The 14262-nt window shown below is 35.7% G+C and overlaps 1 protein-coding gene across 1 annotated transcript in view; it reads right to left on the bottom strand.

Moving 5' to 3' along the window:
* The window catches only part of dagla (diacylglycerol lipase, alpha), a 73649-nt gene that overhangs the window by 24112 nt on the left and 35275 nt on the right, over positions 1 to 14262 (bottom strand). The window contains exons 8-14 of the mRNA XM_055183023.2: positions 13446 to 13523; positions 13222 to 13346; positions 12415 to 12568; positions 12149 to 12232; positions 3919 to 3996; positions 3744 to 3824; positions 3473 to 3615 (exon numbers count right to left, since the gene is read on the bottom strand). Of these exons, the coding sequence (XP_055038998.2) occupies positions 3473 to 3615; positions 3744 to 3824; positions 3919 to 3996; positions 12149 to 12232; positions 12415 to 12568; positions 13222 to 13346; positions 13446 to 13523 (743 nt within the window). The remainder of the gene's footprint in view (positions 1 to 3472; positions 3616 to 3743; positions 3825 to 3918; positions 3997 to 12148; positions 12233 to 12414; positions 12569 to 13221; positions 13347 to 13445; positions 13524 to 14262) is intronic.

Here is a 14262-nt window from a genome sequence, read left to right as displayed (position 1 = left end):
GTCAAAGATATGCTCATATATTATTATGTAACTTGTGTAAATAAATTATTTATTACATTGTTGGACAATGTTTGCTTTGTGTCCATGCAGCACATTTGACAGAAATCTGTTTTTGGATCATTATAATCCATCATATCATTATAAATTTGGTTAAAGTGCTTTCTGAATAATAATTTGGAACAGCCTATTTTGCATATTTTTCAAAGTAAGTATATTTTGACATTTTTATTTCATTTAAATAGAATAACATCCACACTGTCATATACTGTTGAGGGTAAAATAAAATTTGTAAACTGTATTAAAAGAAATAAACAATTATTATGGCATGGGCATAATAATTTGGAACGTGGTGTATTTACAAGTATGTACTTTAATATCACTGACCTACTTTACCATGTAAAATCGATTTGGTCTTTGACTCCCATTCTGAAGTTACCACAGTAAATTCGAAAGGTTGAGGTCGTGGTCTGATTTACAATGCAAATGTTTTGTGTACACATATAAGCTTTGACTGTCTGCACAAAGAACGACTACAATTTGTGTGCCGTATTCTTCATTTCTAAATTTTTTCATCTGATAAAATTTTACATATTAAAGTATTAAACTAATTTTCGACTACAATTACGCATTTAAAGAAATACATTCTGTTCAACAATTATATTTACATTGATTTATTAATTATCACTATGATTATTATGATTGAATTGTATTGATTTTTAATCTTTAACCAATTGATGAGTTAATCTTTCTGTAACATTGTATGTTGTCAAGCCTCAGAGTCATTGGGTTTCATTCACTAAAAATTGCGTACGTTTTTTGTATTTATACGCACACTTGAACTTCTAACTTTGAAACCTTTGCCTAATTCACAGCAAGTGCGTACGCACATGAATTTGTTCTTATATTTGTTCTTACGTTTGTGAATTTGGAGCGTTCAACATAAACGGGTGCATGCACAATTTGCATGAAAAAACACCCAATCTAGCACCATACAAGGGCTTTCCGCAGTGTAGCGCTGGCACACAGAAACTTTAGAGGAGTTTGTAACCGAAGCAAAAGAGCTGTAAAAGAAATCCATGATCATATTTATTACCGATAATATTCTGTTTTGCTTTGCATTTTTAATATGGGAGGTTTTGCTGTCACTGGAGAAAGCCATTGCTGTCTATCCTCCAGAGTAACATTAAAGTATTGGATGCGATAACAAAGACATTTATTAATATGACATTTAATTAATATGACAGAGACGCGCATCTTTATCTAAAATAAAACAAGACAAGACAGGAGATCAAGTGATTAACACTTTGACTTCTCATTACATAACGTTTTCGCTTAATTTAAAGAGATTTAAAAGTGAGAAAGGAAAGCCATGAAGATTTGTCATTACGCACATCTTCTTTATGTGTAGAAAAAAATAATTAGCTTATATAAAGTGAGGAAAATAAGTATTTGAACATCCTGCTATTTTGCAAGTTCTCCCAATTAGAAATCATGGAGGTGTCTGAAATTGTCATCGCAGGTGCATGTCCACTGTGAGAGACATAATCTAAAAAAAATTCAGAAATAACAATGTATGATTTTGTAACTATTTATTTGTATGATACAGCTGTGAATAAGTATTTGAACACCTGAGAAAGTCAATGTTAATATTTGGTACAGTAGCCTTTGTTTGCAATTAAAGAGGTCAAACGTTTCCTGTAGTTTTTTACCAGGTTTGTACACACTACAGGAGGGATTTTGGCCCACTCTTCCACACAGATCTTGGGTTGGTACTCATCATTCTTCTTCTCCAAACACATTTAGTGGAATTATGACCAAACAGTTCTATTTTGGTGTCATCTGACCTCATGACTTTCTCCCATGACTCCTCTGGATCATCCAAATGGTCATTGGCAAACTTAAGACGGGCCTGGACATGTGCTGGTTTAAGCAGGGGAACCTTCCGTGCCATGCATGGTTTCAAACCATGACATCTTAGTGTATTACCAATAGTAACCTTGGAAATGGTGGTCCCAGCTCTTTTCAGGTTATTGACCAGCTCCTCCCATGTAGTTTCTTAGGATCATTGAGACCCAACTGGGTGAGATCTTGCATGAAGCCCCAGTCTGAGGTAGATTGACAGTCATGTTTAGCTTCTTCCATTTTCTAATGATTGCTACAAGAGTGGACCTATTTTCACCAAGCTGCTTGGCAATTTCCCCATAGCCCTTTCCAGCCTTGTGGAGGTGTACAATTTTGTCTGTAGTGTCTTTGGACAGCTCTTTGGTCTTGGTCATGTTAGTAGTTGGATTCTTACTGATTGTATGGGGTGGACAGGTGTCTTTATGCAGCTAACGACCTCAAACAGGTGCATCTAATTTGGGATAAAAAATGGAGTGGAGGTGGACATTTTAAAGGCTAACAGGTCTTTAAGAGTCAGAATTCTAGCTGATAGACAGGTGTTCAAATACTTATTTGCAGCTGTATCATACAAATAAATAGTTTAAAAAATCATATATTGTGATTTCTGGATTTTATTTTTTTTAGATGATTTCTCTCACAGTGGACATGCATCTACGATGACAATTTCAGACCCCTCCATGATTTCTAAGTGGGAGAACTTGCAAAATAGCAGGGTGTTCAAATACTTATTTTCCTCACTGTAATAATGTATAATATCCTCGATATAATAATAATACAAATAATGTAAATAATAATATTTAATATAGATATATCATATAATATAGAAATGTAAATGTTATATATTAACATTATTATATAGCCTATTATTTTATTATAGCGTATGTAATTATTGCGTATCTGTGGTATTTGTTGATCATGTAAAATACATTTTGATACGGAAGCTTTTGATGAATCACATCTCATGCACAAATTTGTGCGCAACCATGCTTTGTGAACGAGACCCAATGCTGGTGAAGTTATTTGCAGTCCTAAAAGATTTTTTATTTAATTGACTCCTATTAATTCGCAAGCGAATGCGACAGAGCGGAAACGCAAGAAAATTACGAATTCCAAAGTTCAACTTTGGTGAACTCGACCTGCAAATTCCTATCACGTAAAGACGTGCGACAAGTACATGATGAATATGTCACAGCGTGACCTTTAAATATCAGCACGGCACAATCCTATTTTGTACAATAACAACAAGCAACATACGTGTGCCAAACTTGCTCGTATAACTACTCGTCTTAAATAGGAAAAACGTTGATGTGTTTGGTCTCTAAATGGTACCATTGAATGAATGGGGCTTAGCTAAATGCTATCGAAGCGTCGCAGCGCGCTCCAGCGCTTACGTGCACGCACTAAGATGAAAGAGGGATGTATCAACTCTTCTTAGTTAAGGTAATAACATATTTTAATATTGAAAATGAGTAGACTATTCCTTTAAAATCTAATGTGACCACACCATTACCATGAAACTGTGTTTGTAAAACTGAACCCAGAGCAGCAGTGGAAAGCAGGTAACACTGACCTGAGGAGGCCGCCAGGAGGAGAGTAAGAGTAACACTGCAGTGAAGGATACTGCGGCCGGAGGAGAAAGGAGAGGATGGCGGCCGTACCGGCACCCAGCGAGTGACCCACAATCACCAGCCCGTAGTGCATCGTCCCTTTACTCTGGAACACAAACATACAAATCAGTAGACATCTGAGATCAGGCATGTATGCGGCACTTAAAGCATGAATTTTTCTTAAATTAACAGAATAGAACTAGACCACATGGGATTGAAAGAGTTTACACTTACCAAATCTCTCCCAAAGGCCTGTGAGAGAATCATCTCTTGCTCTAGTTTCTTCTTTATGTATTCAGCTGAATAAACCATTCCCTAAAAATCATTCACAAAGATACCACTGTATTGTCTGTATGCATTTCTGTAGCGTTTATATGTTTGTTTCTGTACTCATGCATGCGTGTAAAACCTTGTGTCCAAGCCATGTGCCGTGTTGTTCCTCCACGGGCAAACGCTCAGAATCGCCCGTGAGATCCGTCAAAGCGTCCTGAGACAGAAATTAAATGAAAGTTGAACCAGATATGCAAAGGTTATGTACATTAAGCAGGTCACTAACCACAAAACTATTAGGTCTATGTTGCGATAATGACCGGAAAGCTTTACATTAGACTACTTATTATTTTAAAGTAGAATAATAAAAACAAGAAATAAATGGGACCACAATTAAATATTGAAAGTATTTCATTGGAAAGATTCACGTGGAAAAATTTTAAAGCAGTATAGCCATGCAGGAAACGCTCTTGTCTTGGGCAACAGTCAATTATACGGTTTAGCTATCAGTATACAAGTACTAATCGACCATTGAATTATTGAAAACTAATAAGTACTGTTGTAACTTCCACCTCTAATGTGCATTACATTTTAATAATTTAACAGTCAAGGGTGAATAACCCAAGGGCGTGAGTGCACAAGAGTCAATTCGGCTTGACGGTCAATTAAGTTACGGAAAATTAACCGAAAAACGTCAAGCAAACAGAATCATGGCCATTCAAACAAATATTTGACTCCCAAATGCTGCCATTGACCAATCAGAGTGAAATATTTTACAGAGAGAAGTATAATGCTTCACATGTCTTATCTCAACAATGTGATGACAGCACAACACTACATTAATTCACCTCTATATTCTCTATAACTCCCAGGAAAACAGATCAAACAGAATAAGTAACTTTACTGAACTGTCAAGGCCGCTAGGATTTTTGTTCAGACGTCCCAAAGATCAAAAGAGCTTTCAAGCCCAAGGGCCAGATTTACTAACAGCTTGCAACAGTACAATCGCTTCTTTTGTCTTTAAAAAAAATGTATGTCAGGATTTACTAAAGACATGCAATGAAAAATGAACGCTGAAAATTTCCCTTTCCCTTTTAAGCGCTAAATTTATAAGAGGAGAGGATTTTAAATCATGCACTCGTCAATTGACTGGTTTTGTGACATTATTTAACACAAAAAAGCACATCTTAAATCCTACCGTAATTTGCGCTGCTCTTGGTAGATTGCGTTGATCATTGTGGAAATTAGATTTTTGTACCCGTGTTTTTGAACGTGAGCCTCGTCAGTAAATCACTCGCAGAAATGCCCACCCCCATCTGGGCTTTTTTGGAAGTGTAAACTTTTAATAAGTTCAACAAAGACGTCAACGATTTTACTTACGTAATTACCAGTGTTGGGCAAGTTACTGAAAATTAGTAATCAGTTAGTTACTAGTTACTTATTTTAAAAGTAATTGAATTACTCTACCAGTTACTGTATATCAAAAGGAATTAGTTACTAGGGAAAGTAACTTTTAAGTAACTTATATGTCTGCTTTTTAAATGTAAATATGAACAGTACTGAACAGTCAAGCACAAAATGTTTTATTCACACTATTCCTGACGTAAATGCGGGCGACGCCATCTTTGAGCTCAGATGGGTAAAACTTCCGGTGAGCCACTACAGCTAATGGTAGTCCTATTGCGAGGGATACGAGTCTACTGTTTTGGCATTTTAACGCCTGTTTCACACATACTCCGTATGCAGTGCGTTTGCGGTGCGTGTTGCAGTACGTATGCGGTGCGATCCGTCAAGCATCCGTTGTGCTTTCACACATACTCCGTTTGCAGTGCGTTGCTAACCGCTGCTTCTGCGTATCAAATAATCATGTGATTGACACTTTCTGTTGAAAAGCGCCTCATCAATAAACCATATAATAGCCTGCTGTGTTTTTTTCTTCATAAAACAATATACTTAGATATTATTTGATAGACTAGGATGTTTAAAATCTCTAGTGTAATGGTCAGGACACATGAAAGGATCAAAGGTCTATTTATCTCCACATATATCATAAATATAAATTAGCATTATAACTTTTGAAGAGAAAATATAGGTGACAAGCATGGTTACATTATAGGCTACATTTCCTATATTTATATATTTGCATAGACGAGAGTATTTATATAACGGCAATGAAGCTCATATGGCAAGAAATATTCTCAAATAATTAAAATAACAGCATAATGACATGAATAAACAGACAAGGAAGCAAGATTGACATGCAAATTGTATTATTATTACTGGAAAAACAGCAATATTACTGAAACAAACTCTGAGGTAAAACACGCTGTTATAACTGCAACAAGTCTAAATAAGCTCAATAACAATTGAAAAAAATCATTATTATCTCCAAAAACGTTGTATGACAAACATTATATTTAAAGCAAATGTATTCTTACAATCATTCAAGATCAACACATTATTCCATATTACTGAGCACGTTCGTCTCTCGCCTCGCTCTGTTATAATAGCGCTGATTGACAGGTGCGCTTCCCCGTCTATCAAACAGATCATTTTGTATAGTTCTCTTTAGAAAAATTAACCATAATTTTAACGGTTGACAAAACGGTTTTTGTCAGATTGATTATGATTTGTATTACCTTAGTTTAACTAAAAATTCCATGGTTATGGATATTGTTATAAGACAATATAAATTTGGTTACTGTTTTTTTACAAATAAAAACTAAAAGACCATGTTAGTATAATGAAACAATGGTAAAATTAATAGCATACTTTATGTATATGCAATGTATATAAACACGGTAGAATATTTAACAAGATGTTATACATATCATTTTTTAACTCGTGGTAAGTGTTTTGCCTTAATTGCTTCATACTGGGATTAAACAAATAAGATTACAGAAAAAACTACTGAAAAACTTTATTTACATCCATTTAGAGGGAAATTACTGCATTTTTGTGTAAATCCGTGTTCATTCTGACCACAAAACATGCGTTATCACTTTAAATAAACGTGTGCAGCTTGCGTGCCATACAGCAAAAATAGACTCGCTGCCGAAACGATCGCAGCACTGCTGCACCGCACCGCATCTGCAACGGACAGGACGGACCGCATACGTATGCTGTGTGAAAGCTCTAACCTGTTAACATGGCTACGTAAAAAATTACGTACCGCAAACGCACTGCACACGGAGCATGTGAAACAGGCGTAATGCTTATAATGAAATCCAGGAAGACTGGCATATTTGTGCAGTTAGGGGTTGCCATAATAGATGATACAATTGCAGTAAATCTCTACAAAACATTTGTTTTAACTATAATACACGCACAATAACTGAATGTGTATGTGGCGCACGTGCATCTATTAACTGTATCCACACATCCATCCAGTAAAACCTTTCATAGAAACTGACAGTGAACAATAAATACAATAATTATTCAAAAACAACATATTATGCTGATAAAAATATGCTGATTTATTTATTCTGCTATGAGATTACATTAACTGCTTATTAGTTAATGTTTATAATAGTTTGTGATGTGTTTGCGCGTAACGTTACTTTTGTAACATTTTAAAATATTTTTTTAAGCAAATAATTTCATAAGCTCATGTCTTATTTAGTGCATAATAATATTTCCATAAAACGAAATCAATACTGAAAACATGTAATAGTAGTTTAATATGTTTATTATGGTTTGTTTAAATAACTTACAATGTGTTGAATGAGAAGCATAAGTTACTGCTGCTGTCGGATCGCGTGAAGCTTGATAATAAAAACTCCAACAAGTCGATTAAAAATTGCCGTTTAAAAAAAACTCACAGCAGGGACAGTTGTGACATTTTAAACCACCACCTGAAAAGGTTAAAAACAAGAAGTCTCTGTATATTCCATGTATTAAACACTCGACTGACTGTCCCACTGTAGAGATACGGCATGTCTCTGTGCTTTTGTATTTGCTCTTTGAAGACCCGTCACCCCCGAGGAACAACATGAAACGATTGAATATATCTTGATGTATCAGGACACTTCTTAATTTCATCCTCACACTGGCTCATACATGAAATTATGACCGTAATCATCATAGAAAATACCGGCTGTGGTTCAGTGACAGTACGCGCCGGAAGTCGCACCCATAATTCGCGCAAAGCTTCATGGGGCGTAGGAAAAGTGTGGATACTTTTTTTTTTACATTATTATTAAAATTATTATTATAATAATTATAGCGCTTTGAGTGCTGCAGAAAAGCGCTATATAAATGTAACAAATTATTTTTATAATAAACGGCTGTGGGCCACAGTGGGCATCGCTCTTTTGTTAGTTCGGTTATGTACTGCATTATTTTAATAAAGTTTCTTATATGGATGGGCTATTTTACACGTTAGACTCTAATATATCACATACTGTAGGAGCCTTTTTTATAATGTGTTAAAATTGTGTACTGTCTCTTTAAGAATTTGGGGACTGTGAAGCTTGCGGTAATGCGCTCTTTGAATTGCAGTGGCGTCACACAGTTTTCTTTACCGCACCCATGATATTTAAGATTTAAGATCATATATTGTTTGTATATTTTTTATCTTTGATTTAAATGATAAACAAGATTAAAAGAAGCTATTTAATCAGAAAACGGAGTACGTGGATTGTTTTGTCGGACGGACACAGAGCGAGTGGATTGTTTTGTCGGACATGAGCGAGTGAAACCAAAACTGAAACCAAATGCGCACTCACACATACTTTGGAGTTTTAACCAATTTTAACAGTTCTACAGCGCAGGGTGCATAGATAATTTACAAACATGAGACCGGATGGACTCGCACACAATTTTTAAACAATGGTATGTTGTCCCGTTTTGATATTTCATATTCATACGCACTGTCGGCCATGATAAAGTTTAATGATTCGTTGTGCCTCCCACCACGGTCTTGCGACATTAGATCAGAAATGTTTTGTCTGCAAGTATTACATTTTTACAAAATAGAGTAACGCGAGTAACGAACTCATTTGGATTTCAGTAATTGTAGCTGCGTTACTTGATTAAAAAAAGTTTTTAGTTACATGCCTGTTATCGCTAAAAGTAGTGGAGTTACAGTAACGCGTTACTCCCATCACTGGTAATTACAATAATTCCAAAATGACAAGAAAACCACCATAATAAAAGATGACTTTTAGTTAGGGCCGCAAGATATACAAAAATCGGCATAATATCGCAAATGCACATACCGCAGTGCACATATCCCAACGATGTGCAATAACACTTTAGTATAGGGACCAATTCTCACTTTTAACTAGTGTCTTATTAGCTTACATATTAGCTCTTTATTAGTGCTTATAAAGGACATATTAATGCCTTGTTCTGCATGACCTTATTTTATATCCCTTAACCCAGTAATTCTCAAAGTGTGGTCCGCCAAACCCCCCCGGTGGTCCGCCAAAAGATGACCTAAACTAGGCAAGTGTTTATACCAGGGGTTCTCAAAGTCTGGACCCGACGGGAACTTGTTCCGGACCCGCGTCCACTTCATATTACAAGTGCATTCATTTCTATGTGATTGCTAAATGTGTGCATTTGCTACTTTACAAATGCATATTAAACTTGTAAACCATTCGTTTCGTTCGTTCGAGAATTCCTGGTCCGAAAATAAAACGAGTTATTTAAAAAATTCCTGTGTGACGCTGTAGCCATCACACCCAGATATTGTGCACAGCTACTTCATGCACTACGGCTTTTGATCAGTAAGTCCATATCAATCTGAAATCACTGTTGGTTGGAGTCGTTTACAACATGCATTTGAAAAAGCAACACTCGGCAAACATAATCACTATACATATTCTTTATTATCATGAAAATACCTGAAAAGGTTTGAAGAACAGCAATATAAATATATCCTTAAGACATTTCCTGGAGCTTCGTGTGTCTGGTTCTTCGTCTGCAGGGCATATTAAGTTTCTGCCCGAGAGCGCCCCCTGGCTTATGGATGTAGCGTCATTTCACCGTAATTCATTGAGACATTAGTCCCTTTCACACATACAGTCTTTACTGGTAATTTACTGGTAAATTGCAGTTAACATGTCATGTGTGAACAGAACCTTTCCGGTAAATCAGTGCTCCCAATTTACCAGTAAGACAGGTTGTAAGATTAACGGTAATTTGCCGGTAAGCGCTGTGTGTGAACGAAAAATATAGCATTACCGGCATTTAGATGACGTCAGACCGCGCTGACAGATCGGGCCAATCAGAAAGTTTTTTATACAGGTGACGCGGTTTCCCCCAGACTGTTTACGGACGTTTCCACACACATGTTGCTTAAAAGTCGAGCACACCTGAAGTTAACATCCACATTTCTTCACCAAAGTTGTTTAAAACAGCTTACCATCTAATTGCCAAATTGCCGACGTCCTTAGCACACCATCTGTGAAGCCTAATGTGCAAACGCGCAGGTTCCGTTTGACGCCGCCTAACGCAATGTTGTTTGGTCACGAGCAACTTCGCAACCGTTTGCCACAGATGTGAAAACAACAAAATACGGACCGTGGATATTAAGTCATAACCCGCCGTTTACAAATACGACACGGACGGAGCTAGCCGGCCGCGCGCCACAGGTAACTTCCGCTTTCTCTCCGAGTTTAGCGGTATTTTGATACTGATGTGTGAATGATGTCTTACTGGTAAAAAGACGGAACGTCACTGCATGTGTGAACAGCACATTTTTGTATTTACTGGTAAATTCATTCTGGTAAATTCATGGTAATTTACCAGAATTACTGTGTGAAAGAGGCTAGTGAGAAGCATAGTACGCATTATTTCTTGTGTTTATGTTTAAAAAATTATTTTTAGTTTAAATGCAAAATACACTTTTTTTCCCCAAACTATTTGTGTTGATTTGTTATATAAACAAATGATTTACATAAAGTTTTTCTGGACTTATGTTAATAATGAGAATTCAGATTTGGACCTTTGAATATAAACTTTGAGAACCCCTGGTTTATACAATTGTCACTTATTTAAGTATATTTTTAATGCACTTGCGAAACTGTGATATCAGTTCTTGCCTTTCTGTTTTAATAACATAAAAATGGATCGGTTGGCTAAACCAAAGAGGAGTCAAAATAAAAGATCAAGCATCAACTGAAAGCAGCTAAAATCCACAGATCCACAGATCTATTAGTTTTGTAATGTACTAGTTTTTGTTCATGTGTAAAATCCCTGTAATTTCAGTGATTTTGGACATTAAGGGGAATATTTTTTTCCAGTATTTTATTGCTACCATAGTTACAGACTTCATATACCCACCACCTCAGTTTTAGTATGTTTAATTGCATTTTTTTCACATGTGAAGTTTGTTGTTCATATTAAGCTGCAACTTATTTCACATTTACTTTTTCAAATGAAATAAAATTCATATAATAATTTCTGAACATACATAGCATTGCATTTGTTTTTAAAAAATTAGTTTTTGACTTGAAACAGTTGCATATTAAACTTAGCTTATCCTTCCTATTTTGTTGTTTTTTGGGGGAGTGTTAGAGTGAGATTCTGTTAGGTGGTCCTCAGAAAAAAATTGGAAGATAAAGTGGTCCTTGGGCTGAAAAAGTTTGAGAAACACTGCCTTAACCCAATCCAATACCTAAACCTAACGTCTACAACAACTACCTTATTAGCTATTAATTAGCAGTGAATCGGAAGTTTACTGAGGCAAAAGTCATAATTAATAATTAATAAGTGTTCCCCATACTAAAGTGTTACCAATGTTTTTAATACTTTAAAAACGTATGCATAGTCAGAGTTTTGGCAGCATGTTTGGGCACCAAATACAGGGCTGAATTAGAGATCAGAGATAAATTGATAAGTTAAAGTGTCCTTTTTTACTAACAACATAACTCCCATAATTATGTCTTATTTACATTATATTATTTTGTTTGGTATGTTTAGAATTTACCATGCAGCTGCTTTACAGAAAGTTATAAAAATGTCAACATTTTCAACGTAAAACCTATTAATCGTCAATAATAACAACAATAGCCTAATAATAATCACAATTACAATATCAAGGTAAATAATCAGCAATTACGATTTTTGTAATAATCGTGCAGTTGTTATATATTGTTTCATTTTTAAATATATTATTATTATTATTAAAATAGATTTTACAATCTTAAAACATTATTGTGCATCGTGGTTACGCGTTTGGGTGGAACTTAACTTTCGGTCTTTTCAGTTTCGCAAAAGCCGCTTGTTTTTATATTGTTACTGTTGAAACTGTCTATAACAAATAGTTTAGTAAAGTATCACATTTTTCATCAATAACGTGCACTTTAATCGTTCAGATTTCATGAAAAATGATCTCAATGTGTTCGAGTTTCAAAACTCACCTTAGGGGACAACGTTCCTCTGATGCTGATTACCACTTTTTTCTTTGCATGATCCACTGCTACGAAGAAGGGTGTCTCATAAACCTACAAATCACATCACAATACAGACGATCATTTGCCTTAATCATATTTTACCACATCAAAGTTCCCAAATCTTTCATGAGAAGACAACTTATTAATGCCAATGAACATTGACCCGCAAACCTTAGGGGTTTTTAAAGGTCACGGGTTAAGAAGTAACAGAAGTTATGTAAGGTGTCATAAACCGCGTCGTGACAGGACGTGTAGACGATTTGAACTTCTTTAAGGTCTCGGTCCAGAAATTGCCGTCGCATTGCGAGAACGTTACAGCCGCAGCAGTTGTCCTCCTCCACGGTGACAGACTGAGACAGACGAGACCCTGAAACTGATGTATTACAGCTGACAAGAGAGAAGATAAAGAAATCTGAAAGCCATCCAATGCCATTAATGTGCTCTGCTGGCTATCTACTATAGACAACATTTATAATATCACAGCATCAACATAAAGGGCAGTAGAAGGTTTTCATTTGTTTGTATTACACCAAAAAAATAATTTAAGGGTTAATGAATGGACAATTTGTTTTGCTAATATTAATTAGTACTATTATATATTAATACTATATATTGCGTATATTTATTTATCCATAAGCCCAGAAAGTGCAAAGATTTGTTCTGGATCAATCCTAGTAGTTCCACAGTTTCTACGTATTCATTATGATTGGGAATAAAAGCTTCAATTATTCGCTGGATGGCCCCGCCCACACTGTAATCTCATTGGCTCAAAGTCCTGTTCCATATATATAGCTGTATTTCACACATCAAATATGTTCTGATTGGCTGTGATTTTCCTTTTAGCAAGAGCAGAAACTTGACTAACTAAACTTGACATGTTGTAGTCTGGTTAGGTTAAGTGTGAACGGTTAGTTTTCGACATGTTTTATGTATCGTGAAGAATAAAGCTTGCCAAAAAAAATTCCTCACTTCACCCACATTCAGCCTTATCTTGGTTTCTAAAGCATGAAAGAAACATTCGATACTGTTTTTGAACTTACGAGCAGGTACTGACGAGTTTGCAGAGCCCACACGCTGGGTTTATTAAGAGATAAATGGGCCAACCATAAGCCGCCATGGCAAACAGCATGTAGTAGCACACTTCTTTATACATGGCCATCTCAGCCTATGAATGATGAATGAGCACACATAAGCACAGCACTAATGTTAAACATGAACTGAGATAAACACAAACCACGAAGACACATGTACAGTATTCACATACCGAGTTCTTGAGGTCCAAATACTTAGTGTTGCGAGTTACAGGGATTCCAGATAGAAAGGCTAAAACGTCATTGTTTGCCTGAAACAAACAGAAAAAGGCTGTAATAGTAATTAGACGTAGTAAACAAAAACATTTCTCTTTCCATTAGGCTAACACGCCCACTGATAGACCAAATTAATCGTGGTCTCAGATTTCGCATCACTCTATATGAAAACATCATCTAAAAGCTACGTGGACAGAGACTATTTGTCTATTTAAAAGTAATGCTACAGCAAAACTTTACATCCAACTTTTCTTTTACATCCAGGTTGTGCTTGCCCATCACAGTTAGGGTGTTACTAAGGAGTCAAGCACTATTACAATTTGTATTTATGGTAATTTTCGACATGTACAGCATTACAATTAGTGTATGCAGTAATTTCGCTCATCTACAGCATTACAATTAGTGTATACGTTAATTTCGCACACGTATAGTATTACAATAAGTGTTTACAGTAATTTTCAACATGTACAGCATTAACATTTGTGTATATGGTAATTTTGCAAACGTACAACATTACAATCAGTATTTACTGTAATTTGCGACATGTACAGCATTACAATTAGTGTATACGGTAGTTTCGCACACGTACAACATTATAGTTAGTATCTACGGTCATTTTGTACACGTACAGCATTACAAGTAGTGTCTACGGTAATTTTGCACACGAACAGCAATACAATTAGTGTTTACGGTAATTTCGCACATGTACAGCATTACAATTTGTATTTATGTTAATTTTGTAAACATACAGCATTAAAATTAGTATTTGCGGTA

Source organism: Misgurnus anguillicaudatus, chromosome 21 (genome assembly GCF_027580225.2).
Source record: "Misgurnus anguillicaudatus chromosome 21, ASM2758022v2, whole genome shotgun sequence".
Taxonomy (NCBI): Eukaryota; Metazoa; Chordata; class Actinopteri; order Cypriniformes; family Cobitidae; genus Misgurnus; species Misgurnus anguillicaudatus.
This window is presented reverse-complemented; position numbering and strand designations above follow the sequence as displayed.